Source organism: Amphiura filiformis, chromosome 8 (genome assembly GCF_039555335.1).
Source record: "Amphiura filiformis chromosome 8, Afil_fr2py, whole genome shotgun sequence".
Classification (NCBI taxonomy): Eukaryota; Metazoa; Echinodermata; class Ophiuroidea; order Amphilepidida; family Amphiuridae; genus Amphiura; species Amphiura filiformis.
Window position 1 is genome coordinate 5071816 of NC_092635.1, and position 19556 is coordinate 5091371.

Here is a 19556-nt window from a genome sequence, read left to right on the forward strand (position 1 = left end):
GTCAATAATACTTTTAAAGGCCGATATCTCAAATTCCAATTTTGCAATACCATAACTTATGAACTCAATGTCTTCGCTTTGGAAGGTTTATTTTCATTGGGAAAACGTTGTGGAGCAAAATATCTCTATATTTAAGATATGTAAAACACTCAAAATTAATAGCCTGCCCAAAAGTGTCTCTTTTTGATATGCCATGTCACATTTGATTCTTAACGGCATGTCATAAAATCACGAGCAAATATGGAACATAGTGCCTCACACATTTGAAAATGTTACGATTGTGTTTAAAAGTATACCAATGGTTCAAAAGGCCAAACTATAGCAAGGGTTCACATGGTCTATGGGGATCGACAATCTTAGTCCAGTAAAGAACATACTGAAGTGTCATAGGTAACAGTCGATCAACGTTTTCTGTTTTGGTATGACCAGACGAGGAATTTGGAATCGGAGTATTCTGAACTGATGTGTACAAACGGATTGACATTGAACCTTTATACGCGTGAATACTCTCTAAATTTGATTCTTAACGACATGGCATAAAATCACGAGCAATATGTATACCAATGGTTCAAAGGGCCAAACTATAGCAAGGGTTCACATGGTCTATGGGGATCGACAATCTTAGTCCAGTAAAGAACATACTGAAGTGTCATAGGTAACAGTCGATCAACGTTTTCTGTTTTGGTATGACCAGACGAGGAATTTGGAATAGGTGTATTCTGAACTGTGTACAAAAGGATGACCTTGAACCTTTATACGCGTGAATAGGATTGAAATGGTACATAGATATGTCAAGCAATACCTTATTTTAAAAATGTTTTCATGACCTTATAATCCGACATTTACATGTTTTTATCACGTTTTGACCAAAGCCATAACGAGTTTACAACACGTTCATAACGTTTCACATTTTTGTGCTTGCTGGGTTTCCAATAGAAGTCATAATATGTTCCACAAAAACAAGTCATCATAAAGCATTCATTCTAATAAGAATAACAAGCTTATCTGTATCTTGTCAAAATAATTGAGATGAAGCAGATTTTATTTAGTGAAAACCCAATGTATAACTTGTTTTTCAATAGTGACCCTTTCATATCCTCAACCCACTTTGTACAGTTTAACCGATGTGCAATCTGCTACGAACAGAAGCCCGTCAGAGTTGAGAAGGATATCTTGTGGATGATACAATCCTTCAGCAAGACACTTGACGAGCTTTCCTGTAGTAGCACAGTATTGCTCAATGACACCAGTGCCAGGCACTGGTTTATCACCAGGAGCCATCTGCTCATTACGTCCTACAAGCATGCTATCGGTTTCTTCATGATAACATAACGCAAATGCATTTGGAATGGGTATTGTGCGGACTCCCTCTCCTGTCTGCAAGTGAATGATACAAACTCTACTTTCCTTCCAATTGCTCATGGCTATACAATCATTAGGCATCAGAGCAATGTGACCTAGAGAAATACTCGTTGGTATAATTTTAAGAATAGTCTCGTGCGATGATAAAACGATGATCTGTGAATGCGGCCGTGAATCTCCTATCACTATTCTACCATCAGGTAGTGCCTTGATCCCATACGCAAAACCAGCCGCCTCATCCGCCCTTTGTAAGTTAAGGACTCTTTGGTATCTTCCAGATTGGGAATAAACCTCAACGTGAGTCTTTCGCGTCACAAGTATCGCACCCTCTAATGTAGCAGCAACACCGAATGGTCTATCTGTTGTATTTCTGGACGACAGGTCTAATCTGGATTGCTTCTTATAGCTACCTGGTTTTTGCTCGCTATAAAGATACACCTTCTCGGCAACAGTATCGTTGATAACAAGTAAACCGCTTGGTGTGACGTCAACATTGGTAGCCCGTTGGAACTTCCCAAATTCATTTTTCATTTCACATTCTAGTTCTCTAATCTGTAATATTTTACCAAGTTTTCCTTTTGGCTCCATCGGTTTTCCACAGACATACTTACTCATACCTATAACTACAGGTACATTTACATTCCTGTCTATTCCTAACAAAGAGTCCACAGTCTGATCTAGTTCCACCTGCTTCAAGACAAGCTCTCGTGGTTCCATCGTTGCAACTGCGGTCTTGACTACAGCTAAAATGTTCTCCGATTCCTCAATTTGATTCGTCAACCGATCACTTTGAGCTTGAAGGAGATCAATTCGAGGCTGTTCTTTGTTTTTCAGTTCCTCTTTCATCCGCTTCATACTGCAGTTACTGTCCGTTTTCCTATACACAATACACAGTGCTCTCACCATTGACGCGTGACCCCTACAAATGATGTATGTTGAGAGAATGGACACTTGCCTAGTTAACATCACTGTGTGAAAAATAACCAGCCAATATTTTATTTATTCTCCAAAACTTCTAGCAAATATATTTCTCTAACATGACCTAAAATTACAGCTAGGTTAGATGTTCAGAAATGGTCGTACTTTTGTAAAATATGAGTGAGGGCAAGGCATAGCTAGCCAACTCCCCGTGTTATTTGAATGGAGATTTGACCGAAAATATTGGTATCGGACCGCTCACTTCTGAAGGATGCCACAAAAAACCGGTAAAAGCTACATTTAAATTATTCTAAATAGGTTCTAGAAAATAAAGTTTTGTAACATGTCCTAAATTTTTAGCTAATTTAGGTGTTTGGAGAGGGTCGTACTTTTGTGTTTTAGGAAGGACATGTAAACGACAGATAACACCAAAAATATGAAGAAATTATTTCTAAACCGTGTTAAGTCAAAAATCATTATGTTGCTCATTTTCAAGAATGCTGGTTTACAAAAAGCACGACATTGTCTGATTTCGTGAACAAAGCCACACATAACATTGTTTCCTTTCGTTTCCTTTGTAATCGGTTACCCAACTGAAGCTATGAATACTAGCTTTATTGCGATATCGCACATGAAAACAGTCACTTGTGCACAACCAGAGAAGATCCGATTTAATCAGTTGAGCTGTTTCAATGAGTGTTATCTTGGTTTAATAGCTTTTAATGGGGTTAAGTCCTGCAAAGGTCGAGATGAATTCTACTGTAGACATGACTGCATCATGTTTTCTCCTCATTCAGCTTCATAATAGCTTTTTTAGTCTCAGTGTCCATGTTCTTGCATTGTATTTGTATATTATCTGCGATTTCTTTACGGACACTTTCGAGTTGATTTCTACTTAGCTTACATCCCTCAATAACGTCCTCGGCGGTCTGGATGCTGACATGTATTTCATCTCTCCGATCCTTCAGGATATCATCTATCTTGACAGCATCGTGGTCTGGTCCCTGATGCAATTCCATCATACATGTACTACAACCGGATATATTACACTTTTTACAATAATAATCAATGGCAATACCATGTTCATTGCAAGCTTTTGCTTTTATTTTGCGGTGACCTTCATGTTTTTCCGCGAGATTGCGAATGCGTCGGTTTGTCTTCATGGCTTCAACCCCTTCATCTGGTATACATGTTTTACGACGACATTCTGGACACTCTACCTCTCTTCGTCCGCCTTCAATTATTTTCTTGATACACAGAACGCAACATTCATGCATACAGTCCAGAAGTTTTGGAGTGTTTGGTGCTCTTAGAAGTTCAGAACAAACAGGACATTCGAGATCTTCTTGAGCCGTATCTGCAAACGACAGGTACCGGTACGCCATTTTGTCCAGTAGTGGATAATGAACTTCTATGACTCAGTCTTGTGTACGCAGTCAGATAACATTGTTTATTCAAATATCGACATAATATGTAGCGATTTTTTTTCTATTTTACTTGGCGATTCATTTCAGAGATACGTGTATTTGAAACCCAGACTGAAAAAAAAAATACATATAAAATACTGCAAGCATTTCCGTCATTTTAGTATCAGATTTTATGGAAATTTTACTTACACCGATATTTTATTCATTATTGATAAGTTATTGTTTTTGTTAAGTTTTTCTTCCTTTTCTTTTCGTACCCTAATTTTAATGTATAGGTTGCTTGTATTGCAAATCATTAAGTAATTAGAATCACAACATTTGCTAGGCTACCAATCACAACCTTCGCTACACTATTAAGACGGACTTTGACTCGCATTACACCATAGACCAAAATAATGGTCTATGATTACACACACGATCTTCCCGGCCCTGCTCTACCACAAAACTTGATTCACGCCCCCTTTTAATTATTTATTTAACAAATTTCCCCTTTGACAATAGGAGGCGTCCCTACAACTCAGAGTGACCAGATGATGGTGGATGCGATATCGCTATTTTTGACGTCGCCATTGGATTAACACATAATCATGAAATCTTCACAAACAATTCTAAATTTGTTATGTGGTGTCAAAGCAAAATTATCTTACTCTAAAACCGTTGGGGTTCTGCCAAGTACCCCACTGCAAGTATGTTAATTGTCCATTTATAATCACTAACCGTGTATTGTGAATGGGGCTGTCAGCCCTGTATCTTCGCCAGCCTCGTACGTCCGTGTTGCGTGTCCTATGCCGCCTGGAGTGACGTGAGACGGGATGCGACATCAACGTCTGGAAAACTTACTTATATGCATTTCAGATTCGAGCATGATGCATTTGAGTAATTAAAGGAGTATTTCGCGATCCTAGCATCCTCTTTTTATGACATTTTTCAGTAGATATCCACGAAAAAACCTTATTTCCAAAATTTCAGTTGATCCGATTTTGCGTTTGCGAGTTATGCATGATTATGTGTATTACACTGCTCCATAGACAATGTGTTGTAATTTCGTTCTGGTGCACCAGAACGAAATTCAAATTTGGCGATATTTTTGCTAAACGAATTAATCTGCAAGAAATATTTGGTACATAAACATTATGTAGCCAGAGGTATCCAGTGGTGTAAAAATCTCAACTTTTTTGGGAAAAGTGGGGGATGAGGCTGTGGATCACGAAATGCCCCTTTAAGTTCAAAATCAAAAATAGTTGTGAACAAGCAACATAAACATTTAAATGAATAATATGTTTTGAAAATTAAACAATTTAAAATTCGGTTAATAATAAATTGCAAAACTAAAAAAAACATATAATTTTAATGGCATAGAACTCGATTATCATTTTCGATCACTAGGCCTATATTGTGAAATTCAGAAATATTAAAAAACTATTCGACTGTATGTAGGCCTATTGGTTTCAGCTTTGGCCATATGTGTGAATATGTGTGTCTTGATTCTTTCTTTCTTCGTCTTCTCAATTTCACTGATTTTGTCTTTGTACTGTTGCTTGTAGCTTTAGCCTATATACGTCAGTTACTTACCAGGTACATGTCAACTTTACCTCGTCCCGCCAACTGTCAAAGCTTTGATTACTTTGTCTTGTGTTACCAGTCACTAACGATTCACCCGTGTCATCACAACGGGACGTTTTCCCTGGCGCGCTTTCAACTTTTATTTCACCAGCACGAGCTTGCGAGTTTGTATTTCTTTCAATAGTATCAAAACTTTTTTGGTTGCAGTCATACTGAAATCTATTTCACTCGCTCCGACGAGCGATTGCTTTTTAACCAATGCTTTGAAGCGATTTTACGAATGCAACAAAACTCGCTCTACCTCATTGGTTCAATTTTGGTTTAACCCCAATGAGCACTACCTGCCGATCTAACATTGCCTCTGATTGGTCAATTACATGATATATTTACTTTAATCACCAATTAGAATAGAGCTTTGCAAACAATTCGCCCCAATTTTTTTGCGTGGTGAAATTATTCTAACAATGTTGCTGATTGGTCCAATCGATATGAACACTTCTTTTTGGCCAATCGGCAGGTAGTTCTCATGGGTTTTTTTTTAAACAATTACTCGTCGCTCATGTAGATTGGGTGTAAATTCAGCTATAGACAGTCAGAGTACAACAAACTCGAGTTCAAGTCGTATATTTGAACAAATTGAATAGCTGCGCAATGCAAATTGCATGTCAATAATGAGGTTATTCGGTATTTCAAGTTCAGATGGAAACCCTCTTCGACTTAAATTATTTTTTAAGTTGACATTCTCTGATGTCTTGACGATTATTGTTAAAACCTGTCTGTTATAAATTTGTAGCATTCCCGCCATCCTCTCGCAAAAAGACACTTAAGCCTAATTTACATGGGGACTTTACCCTTGCCTACATAATAACCATAAATTTTATTTTGATGGATTACTTGCCCTGGCGATGCAATTTACATGGGGACATAGAGTCCAGCAATTGTGACCTCAATGAACTATATCTGGGGCAGCTATGTGACCTATAAAACCATAAACCAGGTAAATGTGCTGAAAAGGCCAAGGAAAAATTAAATCCAATATTTAATATTGCATACACATTTTAGATTAATTGTGTAAAGTTATAATATAACAATGATACTTCATGTATACTATACTACAACAAAAGATGTATTAATTGTGTAAAATTATAATGACATAGGAATGAGACTACATGTAGGCCTATATTACTGCAATGTGCTATGGAATAAAATATGTATTAATTGTTTAAAATTGTAATGACAGGAATGATACTACATGTTTTATTTAATTACATTTTTATGTACTACAATAACAATGTACTATAGAATAAAATGAAAATAGTAACCTACCATCAATGCCCATCATACTTCCGATTCTCTCCAAAGCATCTTTCCTTTTGTTTTTGTTAAAGTAGTCCTGATGCTTGACATTCCACAGTATCTCTTCATCTTGATAAAGTTCTGCTAATTGTTTGACTAATTCAGAGGACAACTTTTTGTGTGACATTTTGTATTTGTAGGGTGGTATGATTAGCTAGTGTTCTATAACGTGCATGTAGAAATCAAATGGCAATGGAAATGGACTTGAACTTTGAGGAGGACAACAAAAGTGTGCATATGTCATCAACATACCAGAGAAAACTCTCTGGAGAGTGTATACTGTCCTGAAAAAATAGCCCCGGTTCTATTTTGAGGAAACTATGAAAGGTCAGAGGTCCAGGAGCATTGCCTGGCAAAATTACCAATATACACGGGACTCTCCTTGCTGGAAATAAATTTCAAGCAATAGAGTCTCCATGTAAATTAGGCTTTACACACTGAAAATCTTTCTGACCCTTTCGGAGTACATGTACCTGAGAAAAATCATTAGAATGTTTAATGTTAATTGAAAAAGAAACTTACAGAGTCCATAGAGGAGAACATCATGCAGTTTTGATGAAGCTGCAGGATTATACCACGTGTTTCTCTCCGCAATGGTTTTGGAAGAGGAACCATTACCTGCATGGGACACAAAAGAACAATTATTCTTCATCGTGCATCATGTGTATTTCGATATATATTTTATTGAATTGACTTTGTAATCAGGCATGTGGCAGCTATGTTGTGTTTTGCCTTTTCGAGATATGGCGGACAAAATAGGATGGCGCTACCGTGACGAAATGGGTCAAGTCTTTTGAATTTGCCGGGTTTTACCCATATTGAAGATTGTCCTCCCATTGTGTACGCCATATCTCGAAAAGGCTAATTACATTAATTCAAAGACAAAACCCACATTGGAGACACTAAGATGAAACTGAGACCTGCAGTATGCGTGCCTTTCTCAGACGTCATTGTGTTTATTACAGCCTCTGTTGTTTCAGTAACCATGGTAATAGGCATATAACCATATATACCGTATGATACATAATTGATGAACTCAAGACATGAATATTGAACCTGGTCTCATCAGGACTCAAGCGTGTGACGAATTATGTCTTACTGCTAGTTCAATCAAATACATTTCAGTACAAGTTTTTTAATTCCTGAATTACACAGTATACCACTTTTAGCATCATCTTGATACCAGTGCCATGCACATGTCATGAAAACAATCTTCTTGCATTCGAAGTTCATCTTTTTTGAGCTTCTGAAATCGTAAATTTATTGGTAATCGGTGTAAAACAAACAAACATATCCACCACTGAGATAGTCCATCTCACAAATAGTAACTCATTCAGCTTTTATTTGAGTTACATTGACGACGTCAATACGGGCGCACACCACTAAACCACTCTGTTATTGGTATAAATTTTTTTTTTTTTTTTTATTCATTTCAATCTTTATTATATACAATTACATCAAAACAGATCGAAAAGTAGACATACAAATCCAGACAAGAGTATGGCATCAGAAAGAATTCAGTTGCCATATCTCTGCAGGAGTCATTGATCAGGAGGAGATGATCAAAAGGCCATGAAGGCCAGAAGTGATCATCCCCTAAGACATAATATAAACAAACATGTTTTGAATAATATGTATAATTTGGATGAGTTTGGACAAAGGGTAAAACCATTTATATTTGAGTTATTTGCGTAACTTTCAGAAGAGAGAATAGTAGGGGAGACCGGGGATGGAAGTTACACGGGGAAGTTGTTACACCTCTCAGTGTGCCAAGCTGGAAGAATAGAGGGCAGGCTAATTGACATCCATTTGTTGCCTACACATCACTGGGGTATACTGCCAGTCGCGAGCTTTTTCCATTGTTCTAGTAAAAAGATATGTCAAAAAAACTTTTTTTGTCCTCTCCTAGTAACTTTCTGACAAAACTGTAATACTGTAATAGCTCTAACGACTGGAGGTGCATAATGCTAGCTTGTTATGGTAAATATAGTATGTGTAGGTCACTAATATATCCCTGAGTCATGATCTGTAATTCTGCCTCAGGGTTGTGTTATAATGGCGTATGTGTGCAAAACTCCCTATGGGGATAGTTGTTACACTGTAACAACCTACCCCATGTAACAACCTACCCCAATTACATTTTACATGTGTTGAACTAAATTTTGTTTCAATTTTCAGGTTTAAATATTTCATATGTTTACTGTGTATTTGCTTTACCTAGAGCTGTAATTGCTCTACTGTTAATGATGCCAAGAACCTGGAAAAGGAAGACAGAGAGGGGGAAAACACCTCTTCATGTATTATGGAAGCTGCTGCCCAACGTGTGTTGGAATATGGCGATTCTTTGCGGGTTGCAGCAGCTAAGCATAATATAAGAGCATCATAGTTTAATATAAATGAACTTATTATAGAATAAAAATGATCTAAATGCTTCTAAAGGCCTTTAAAAGGTCCATAAAATTTTGTAACATTGTAACAACTTACCTCAGCATGGTGTAACAACTTACCCGGTATGCGGGGTAAGTTGTTACAAAAAATTACCTTCATTAGTTAATTAGTTGTTTGATGTTTTCATGTTTTGTATGCCCCAAGGTTTAGTTAACATAATGTGCTAACCACACACCCAAGATGGAGTGTTTGAGTTCTTTCATTGGAATTATATGGGGCAAAATGTAAATTTTGTAACGTCCATCCCCGGTCTCCCCTATTTATTTGTTTTATGACCGGCCTTGTGTTTTGAAGTTTGAAGACAGATCTGAATTAACGATGGTGATATTTAAACGCCACTACCGCGAAATTAAATAGCGACGGTGAAAATATTAAAGCATTTTGTTTTTTCAGATAAGACATGGCAGGAAATCGAGCAAAGACATTTACGTATATTTAGGCCTACATATGGAAACCGTTCAAATCTTTTGTGTGCCCTTAAATCTGGGCGTTTCCTATTTATTCCGACTATCGCAGAACGCAGCCAATAAAAGGCCAGCATTGCATGATTACACGTACGCCTTGAATGTTCTTCACACATCCCCATTTATTTTAAACGAACCCGGGTCCTTTGCTTTATAATCAAACTCCCCTTAAGTCAGCAATATGGTTTATTATAAACCCTTGTTTATTGCAATATTTTGATCAATCAATTCAAATGAATTTCATTTGCATGAAGCCCGTACAACATTATAAGGGCAACGCAAGTATTAATTTGTCTGTTTTCGCATTCACTCCATGTAAAAATTGGCCAAACGCGGGCACTTGCGTCTTAAAGTACTCATGACAATTGTGGGCCATACGGTTCTTAGTGGGAAAATAATTGCGAATATAGCTTTTGATTTCCACAATTGACTTAATTTTGTGAAAAATATAGAGCTCTACAGACATACGGGCGAATGGGCTGTGTCTTGAAGCCATGTCTCAAGAAAGCCACTTAAGTGATCAAAATCAAACGGCATGAACATCAAGGGGTAAGAAAATTATAAGGCGGATTTCATTTGTGAGTGAACCGGTTACGACAAGAACAAAATGCTTTCAACCGTAATTATGTAAAAACTGAAATGGCTATGTCGAATTATTCAAACAATTCAGTTGATAAAAGAGTGTGGAAAAAATGCAAGGTAATGCATTAAGTATGGAAGATTTTTTTTCCGCGCGCGCCAAAAGCGGTGGAAATATTGCCGCTAACGGTATCTTGACCTACATCGCATCGGCCGCTAGTACTCTTACCTCGCGAACTACTTTTGGGACTAGATTGGTAAAAATTGACAGCGTAATCACATAATAGTGCTATTTATATGTTATGAATACATAAATCCACTTGCCGCGGTAGCATTTTTAGTATCCACTTAAAATCTGACTAGTTTGATCCCAACTGGCCCTCTAAGCAACAATTAGGCAAATTGGTTAATTGCATGACCAAAGCTAAATGATTGCCTTTAAAATCAATTATAAAACGATGGCTAATTATAATGGTTGCTGATTGTTGAGGTAAATAAAAGCTAATTCACCGTGTCATGGACTCCATTCCAAGAAAACGTCACACCAACCGTCTTGCATAATGTGTTCAAACTCTTTGGACTCCAAAGACCCTTTGGAATAACGAGTAAAGGTAAAGGAGACGATCCTGTATAAACAGTGATCGGAGTGCCCATCTCTCTCTTTCACTGGCGATTGGGCCAGACTTCTCAATGTAATGTTCCTATAGAGGGATTGCTATACCTCCTCCACAGCGAGTCTGTTACCTTCCCAGCATTTAAGAATGCCGGTACCCAAATATACCTGGGTGGAGAGGAGTAATTGAAATAAAGTGCCTTGGGGGCACAACACGATGGCGTCGCCGGGGCTTGAACCTACAACCTTCCGAATATGAGTCGTGCTCCCATTCGAATAACGACGAGTACGCCCTATCAAACCAAGGGCCCGAATAAAGATCCTGACCTGATGTGTTAATATCTTCAAGACAATAAAGAATCGTGTCCGTTTATATTTCTATTCTTTATATAAGAAACTAACCAATTTTGACGGAATTTAAAACAGGTGAGTTTTCAGTCAACAGTAAGGTCAGAAGTAGCCATCCCTTTTGAATAGGTATTTGAACTCGCCAAAGGACCCCGCCAAAGGACCAGTGCAGTGCAAAGTGAGAATAATATCTCAGGTTAAGTATAGGAACTGACTCATCTGTAATTAGTCACACAGATAGTCCCATAGCAAAATATCTAGCCAATTTAACTCCCATCTTCTCCAAGAAATCCTGTAAAGGTCTAAGATTTTTACACGCCCTAAATCCATGCAACAAAGTGCGTTTCCTTAATGTCACTATACATCAAGACGGTGGGTTCAGAAAAGTACTGCCACGATGCCAGTTAATTGCACGACGCCGCACATCACAAATGGGTTCTTTGCCCTATTTCTAACTTTTGGTGTTTTTATGAGTGAAATTGTCAGGTAAATTATTTACGCAAGATTATGAATGACAGTTTATGTTGCCCGATTCACTCTAAGATATAGTTGTTTTGACATTACAACTCTTGGCAGATGAGATGGAAGTTGGCTTTGCTTTGCAGCGTTGGTTTACAGAATGCGATTTCAGCCTTTGGTTATGTTTTGGGTTAAGTGGGAGTGCCAAAACCTAACGTAAACGGTGTCATCCTCCCTGAGATGCGCAACAATTAGTTGAAATTTTTGTTTACAACGTATAATAGGAAATGACAATGACAAAACATAAGCCAATCAAGTTCCTTTTGACAAGTTTAAACACGTTTATCAAATTTATATTTATGGTGTATTCTAAAGTATATAGCTTAGATATATCGTGCATAAGTTACTGTAATTTTTTTCAATTCACTCGAAATTATAAAATGCAAATGACTCCATGTTGTAATTAGATCGATTTTAGCATTTTCAAAAGCCTACGCATAACAATTTGTTGTTCATTCAGAAGTGCTGCATTGTTTAATCATAGGGATGCAGGAAATTAAACGAGTACACAACCTTTGGCATGATAGCTATATCCTCTTTATCATCAACAACAACATCTTCGTCTCCTACTCCTTCTTCGTCTTATTCTCCTTCTTCTTCTCCTCCTCCCTCCTCTTTCTTTTTCTTCTTCTTCTTCTTCTTCTTCTTTGTCTTCTTCTCCTTCTCCTTCTTCGTCTTCTTCTTCTTCTTTTTCTCTTCCTCCCCTCCTCTTTCTTCTTCTTCTTCTTCTTCTTCTTCTTCTCCTCCTCCTCCTTCTACCTCTAATACTTTTACTTTTGTTTCTTGTAATTATTTGTCCGTATGGGGTGCGTGAGTGAGTGGTTAAGCAATATGTTAAGAGCAAGGAACTTCAGAATGTGGAAAGACCACCTTCGAGTCACTGTAATTCCATACTCTTCGTATAGGACAAATCTGTATTTCAGAGTGGATATGTAAGTTGTGCACTTCGCTGTCTATGTTTTGACCAGCGTTATACTAAATTACAAGGATTTAAAATCAATCCTAAGGGATTGTGATTAGGGACCAATCATGTATTAGAATTAAAATTAAATCTTACAAATTTAAAATCAAATCTTAAGATTAAAAATTCAAACTATAAATTGAATCTGAAATTGATTGGTCCTTAATTACAATCCTAATGATTTATTTTTTAAATCCTTGTAATTTAGAGTGTTATATACCTGGTAATGATATGCGTGCGTGTCCCAAATTCTAATTTTTGTTAACTTAAAAGCGATACATAAATATAATTATTTTAAAAAGTCACAGAAATGCGTTTAAATGTGCTTAAAAATGTCATACAATTAGTTCTTCAATTGTCGGCAAAAAAATTTCATAAAATTATACAACTTGTTCTTTCAAAACTGGCATCATGGATTCAAGGACGATCCTTCTTCCATTACTCTCAACAAATTTCCAACCCTAGCAAATATTATTTTACTTATGTAATACAATTCTTTTATTTTTAGGAACATGACAACAGATAATAAACAATATAACAAAGTATGCTTTTTTGAATATTTATACTTTTATCAAATTCGGTAAAAAGTTAGATAAAGATTCAAGAGGAGCTATTTACGGAAATGTGATACATAATTTATCAGAACAAGAACACAGAGAAATCAATTTGAAAATGTAACTCGTTTCACGTAGGCCTATACATGCTTGATATTTAAAAATAGGAAAGCTTTGGTGCAACTTTTCTGAATATATCATAATATATTTAACAACCCAAGTATAAAATGAATCAGCTGAATCGTTTGTTATACTATATATTAAGTTGATAATGAAATTTTTTTAACCAAATTTGCTATTGTTATATACCAAATTTATGTCTATCGAATAACCCTTATGGGGTTCGGTCGATTGGTATAATTAAATTTCACCTTACGTTCGACACAAATCTCGTACTTTATTTCGCAAAATTCGTTTAACATGAGATAGATCAAAATGAATCTCAACGTTTATGCTTAATTATCTAAAAGTGGTTTTCAATCGAAATATCAATTAATATTAATCCCTAATTATACCAATTTTCTATCAATAATCTCACCTTAATATAACATTTTTGCTCTTAAAACAAAAACGCACTTAAGTCTGATTCTCTTCAGGCAAACTGGTTTTGAATTTCATTCCCGAGAAGATAGTGCTGATCATAAATGAAAATAAAACATCTGCATTTAGAAACAAACCTATGAATCAATACAAAACAAAGCAAAAAGTTTACTTAGTAAAGAGTATGAAAGGTTTTATTTATATTTTTATGGAAACAGACAGAAAACTTCAAATGGATGATATCGCCCTGGGGTAGATCCTCCCAGTACACACGGGTTAAGTGCATTAGACGCGTCATGTGTAATATCGCCGTCATCCCTACCTTACCTACACAAACAATACCTCAGAATCATGCACCAGCACCCAGGCATTTTAATGCCAAAATCCTCTCTGGTTTTATGGTATTTTGTACTCAAAATTGCTCAGAGAAATAATTAAGCTATATCTAAGTGATAGAGTGGTTCATTGATTTCGTACCTAATATTTAGCAAACAGAAGTCAACTGTAGTTTGGCGATTGTTTTTAACAACGCTAAAAAGGCATGAAAGAAAATGTGTTTCGTGCAATATGGTGTTTATATCTAAAACATAATAAATTCATCAGTCATAATGTGTTTACTATATAAACACAGCTAGTTAAAAGGTCCAAACATCAACCATCCCATTGTTAAACACATACACAGGTGTAGATTTTAAACATGCCCTGGACAGAGAAAAAGGGGGGCATCAAAATATAATTTCATTAAAAATATTGTTCAGTTTATTTGTCAAATTTCGTGACAAATTTTTATTTTTAATGCCAGAATATCATTAGATCCGTCTATGTACATTATCTTTTCATTTTGATATACTGTCGTAAATATCATTGAAAGTAATATGTCATTATAAATTTCATATCTTTACGACACCTTTCAGTTGGGTTTCCCGCTAGAGCTTAGTAAATTACAGCAAAATTGTTTGGTGTAAATAAGCGGGATGATCTTAATAATAGATATCTACTAAAGATAGGAATGTTCAGGTTCGTGAATCATAATAGCCAGCTACTGAAGATAGCAATGAACAGGTGTGTGGATCATAATAGCTATCTACTGAAGATAGCAATGAACAGGTGTGTGGGTCTTAATATCTATCTACTGAAGATAACAATGGACAGGTGCATGGCTCTTAATAGCAATCTACTAAAGAAATCAATGAAAAGGTGCGTGGATCTTAATAGCTATCTACTGAAGATAGCAATGAACAGGTGTGTGGATCTTAATAGCTATCTACTGAAGATAACAATGGGCAGGTGCATGGCTCTTAATAGCAATCTACTAAAGAAATCAATGAAAAGGTGCGTGGATCTTAATAGCTATCTACTGAAGATAGCAATGAACAGGTGCATGGCTCTTAATAGCAATCTACTAAAGAAATCAATGAAAAGGTGCGTGGATCATAATAGCTATCTACTGAAGATAGCAATGAACAGGTGTGTGGATCTTAATAGCTATCTACTGAAGATAGCAAGGAACAGGTGCATGGATCTTAATAGCTATCTACTGAAGACAGCAATGAACAGGTGTGTGGATCTTAATAGCTATCTACTAAAGATAGCAATGAACAGATGCGTGGATCTTATTATCTATCTACTGAAGATAGCAATGAACAGATGCGTTGATCTTTACACAGAGTTGTTCAAAATCCTGCTATCAGAAGCCGCATTATTTGCAGTATTTCAGTTCAGATGGATTTTCACGATGATATCTAAGAATAAAACATTGACGTTTCTACTGAAGATAACAAAGACCAGTTTTGTGGATCTTAATAGCTATCTACTGACGATAGCAATGATTAGTTGCGTGGATCTTAATAGCTGTCTACTGAAGACAGCAATGAACAGGTGTGTGGATATTAATAGTAATCTACTGAAGATAGCAATGAACAGGTCCGTGAATCATAATAGCCATCTACTGAAGATAGCAATGGACAGGTGCGTGGATCTTAGTTTTAATAGCTGTCTACTGAAGATAGCAATGAACAAATACGCGGATCTTATATCTATTGAAGATAGCAATGAACAGGTGCGTGGATCTGAATAGCTATCTACTGACGATAGCAATGAACAGGTGTGTGGATCTTAATAGCTATCTACTGAAGATAGCAATGGACAGGTGCATGGATCTTAATAGCTATCTACTGAAGATAGCAATGAACAGGTGCGTGGATCTGAATAGCTATCTACTGACGATAGCAATGGACAGGTGCATGGATCCTAATAGCTATCTACTGAAGATAGCAATGAACAGGTGTGTGGATCTTAATAGCTATCTACTGAAGATAGCAATGAACAGGTATGTGCATCCTAATAGCTATCTACTGAAGATAGCAATGATCAGGTGCATGGAACTTAATAACTATCTACTGAAGATAGCAATGAACAGGTGCATGGATCTTAATAGCTATCTACTGAAGATAGCAATGAACAGGTGCGTGGATCTTAATAACTATCTACTAAAGATAGCAATGATCAGGTGCGTGGATCTTAATAGCTATCTATTGAAGATAGCAATGAACAGGTATGTGGATCCTAATAGCTATCTACTGAAGATAGCAATGGACAGATGCGTGGATCTTAATAGCTATCTACTGAAGATAGCAATGATCAGGTGCATGGATCCTAATAGATATCTACTGAAGATATCAATGAACAGGTATGTGGATCCTAATAGCTATCTACTGAAGATAGCAATGGACAGGTGCGTGGATCTTAATAGCTATCTACTGAAGATAGCAATGATCAGGTGCATGGATCCTAATAGATATCTACTGAAGATATCAATGAACAGGTGTGTGGATCTTAATAGCTATCTACTGAAGATAGCAATGAACAGGTATGTGGATCCTAATAGCTATCTACTGAAGATAGCAATGGGCAGGTGCGTGGAACTTAATAGCTATCTACTGAAGATAGCAATGATCGGGTCGAGGATCTTAATAGCTATCTACTGAAGATAGCAATGATTAAATACGTGGATCTTAATAGCTATCTCCTGAAGATAGCAATGATCGGGTCGAGGATCTTAATAGCTGTCTACTGAAGATAGCAATGGACAGGTTCGTGACAAAATCTTATTGTACACCTACATTCGATATTAACACTGCGTGGGCTATAACCTATAATGGCTGGTTCTTTTCAAAACTAATTTAAACGACGCGGCCTATTTGTCAGAACCGTATCGCGTTTTGCTAACGACTGGGCATATGAATTCAGTTAATGAATACCATGCGACTATTTTTGAAATCACAACCTCAGATCTTATATTGTGGTGATAACTAATGGATAGTTCTCACTCGCGTAATGCGTCTAACAAACCATGAAATATAAACAGAATAAAAAGCATTATAACCATACCATCTATACCCAGTTTTTATTCTGTTGATTTTGGGCTATTTTTATTTACACATTATTCAGCATCGACAATTCCATTTTGAAACCAAACAGAAAATGGTATTGCTATGCGTTAGGTGTGACCACAACTTGAGGATTGGACTTTTATGTGGTTGGATGAGACCAATCTCATGCATTTTGCATTGTTTCTGACCTAAGATATTTGTGTTCCCTTATAATCTTATTTGACTTCAATAATCTCATCTTCGGATTGTAACAATAAAACGGACAAATACGATCGCGTATCTCTTTGAAATATGTGGTTGGGTGGTATATACAATCATCAAGTCTATTCTGCATTTTCCCTGCAAATGTTCGTGTTGGTTTTTTGACCATTTTCTTTAACGAAACTAGTAGAAGTATTTCCTATCATATGCCTATTCCAATTTGTTCACTAGAATCCTTTTCATGGATATCAGTCATTCAGAACAATTCAGCAAGAACTTAAAAGATGCGAATTATTTGACGTGATATTTTCGTGATGTATTGTCACGGTATATCTAATCTAGGCACTGTGAATGATCTTTCTAGGATTCTGCAAACATATGCCATAGCTGCCTCATTTGATGCACTGGCGTTAAAAATTGATATAGACTGCAATAAATGCCAAAACAATTTAGGGTATTGCTTAAAAGAAGCTTAACAAGTACAAAAGGCTTACAAATCTTAAAAATCAGGGTTACAAGAGATATGGTATAAGGGACATTTGAAAGAGTGGTTTGAACTCTTGTAGGAGTAGTTTTTACTCTTTTATGCATGATGTTCTTAGAGTAATTTTCACTCTTCTCACTCTTCTGAAGGGTAAATTTTGCATTGTTTATTCTTTTACATCAAGAGAATAAACTTTGGTGAACAGATTATTTTGGTCTCTCTTTTCTGTAACTTCTGTCAATATAATTATGGTACTTAACATTTGCTCTTTTAAAGTCACAACTTTATGGGTATATTAAAGCTAATCGTTTACACTAAACCTCAGATTTTGAGACAAAGGTTTAATTATAAACTACTTTTTTACTTTTCTGCACATGAATTATTATTTGAGCTCCCATTTATCATGTTTATATCGTCAAAGTTGACCACGAAGTTATTCATATCGAAAACTTGCCCGTATACACTTAAACAAATTGTTGATTGTAAACCTTTCCTCTGCCCAAATACATAGCTCAGCAGTTCCCTATAGCCGTGCCTATAGCGTGTATTATGCACACAGCAGCTATCGCGTTTATTTGCACATTATGTCCATATCGTCCTGACAAAACGATGATTATAGCCTACGGATGATCCGTCCAGGTCTTGATACTTCACCCAGCCGGTCGTCTCTCCTTTCATTTACCCATCATGTTCCTGATATCACCCTACCAATAACTTACAATCAACCTGAGTGCCGCGATACCGTCTAACTTTTTCAGCTCTTCTTTCTCGTGTAAATCAATTACTTGGCAATGACATTGCTTATAGTTAAGTAAGTAAAAACCTGCCGAAACTAAGCCAAAATTGTAGTATTTATACCTACTCACGGACATAATCTACGCGGGGCTTTTGCAGGGATGGGTCAATCGCACGTACTGTCCTCACAACATATGCCCAGCTGGAAACACCACTTAGAATTAGCGTTTATCAAGCTCGCGTGGCTGTGGTGTAAGTTTACTTCGAACGTGCCGACGCACCAAACCTTTTGCTAATGTCCTGAGCAGTCTTCGAGTTGTACCGAGTTGAACGCCAGGAGGTCCTGAGCTGAACTGAAATACTCCCGCTTGGTCCTTATATACCACACGATACACTTGCAAATTTTTGAAGCGAAATGGTGATTGGTAACACTGACATTCTCCTGTTCTGTCCCTGTAAGCAATTATGACAATATACTAATGATTTAATAAGCCCGAGTTGCATTTGATACCAGGGTCTCAGCATAGTGATTTCCTGGCCACCACGCTATAGGTTTAAATTGCCCGGGACAATGTTGCCTGTAGAAACAGGACGGGGTTACACATTATCAGGAGGGGGAAGGTTAATTGAAGTGCTCTAGATCTCAATGTCTAAAACGATAGGAAATAAGTTGCTGTTTAGGTGTGTATTCGAGAATGGTCTTATGATGGGTCTTATAGTGGTAAGTATTTTGACAAATAAGGCGTGGTCAAAAGGGCAATGGTTCTTTTTACTGATGAAGTACGTACGTCCGGGTGAATGACCATTTTCAAATCTTACTTTAAACTCCTTGGCAGTACACTCTAAGAAATAAAGGTTCTAAATAGAACCCTTTTTGTCCTCTCAGGAGAACACCCCTCTTCAACCTCTAAGAAAGGTTCTTTAATTTTAGAAAACCCTTGAAGGTTCTCCAAAGAACCGAAAACGGTTCTGTATCACATTTTGGGACCGTTTTATACGGATTTGATACCATTTTTGGTTAGAGGACAACTTTAGAACCTTTTTAGAACCTTTATTTCTTAGAGTGTAGATGGTTGTATTCTATATTTATAT

At 36.7% G+C, this 19556-nt stretch overlaps 1 protein-coding gene across 1 annotated transcript; it reads right to left on the bottom strand.

Moving 5' to 3' along the window:
• Positions 1-3056: 3056 nt before the first annotated feature.
• LOC140158434 (tripartite motif-containing protein 2-like) lies at positions 3057-3665 on the bottom strand. The gene has a single exon (XM_072181524.1). The coding sequence runs from the start codon at positions 3663-3665 to the stop codon at positions 3057-3059; it is 609 nt and encodes a 202-aa protein (XP_072037625.1).
• Positions 3666-19556: the final 15891 nt, after the last annotated feature.

What these genes read in the sequence shown, in the direction of transcription:
- LOC140158434 (XM_072181524.1), bottom strand. Translation starts at nt 3,665, where the DNA reads ATGGCGTACCGGTACCTGTCGTTTGCAGATACGGCTCAAGAAGATCTC.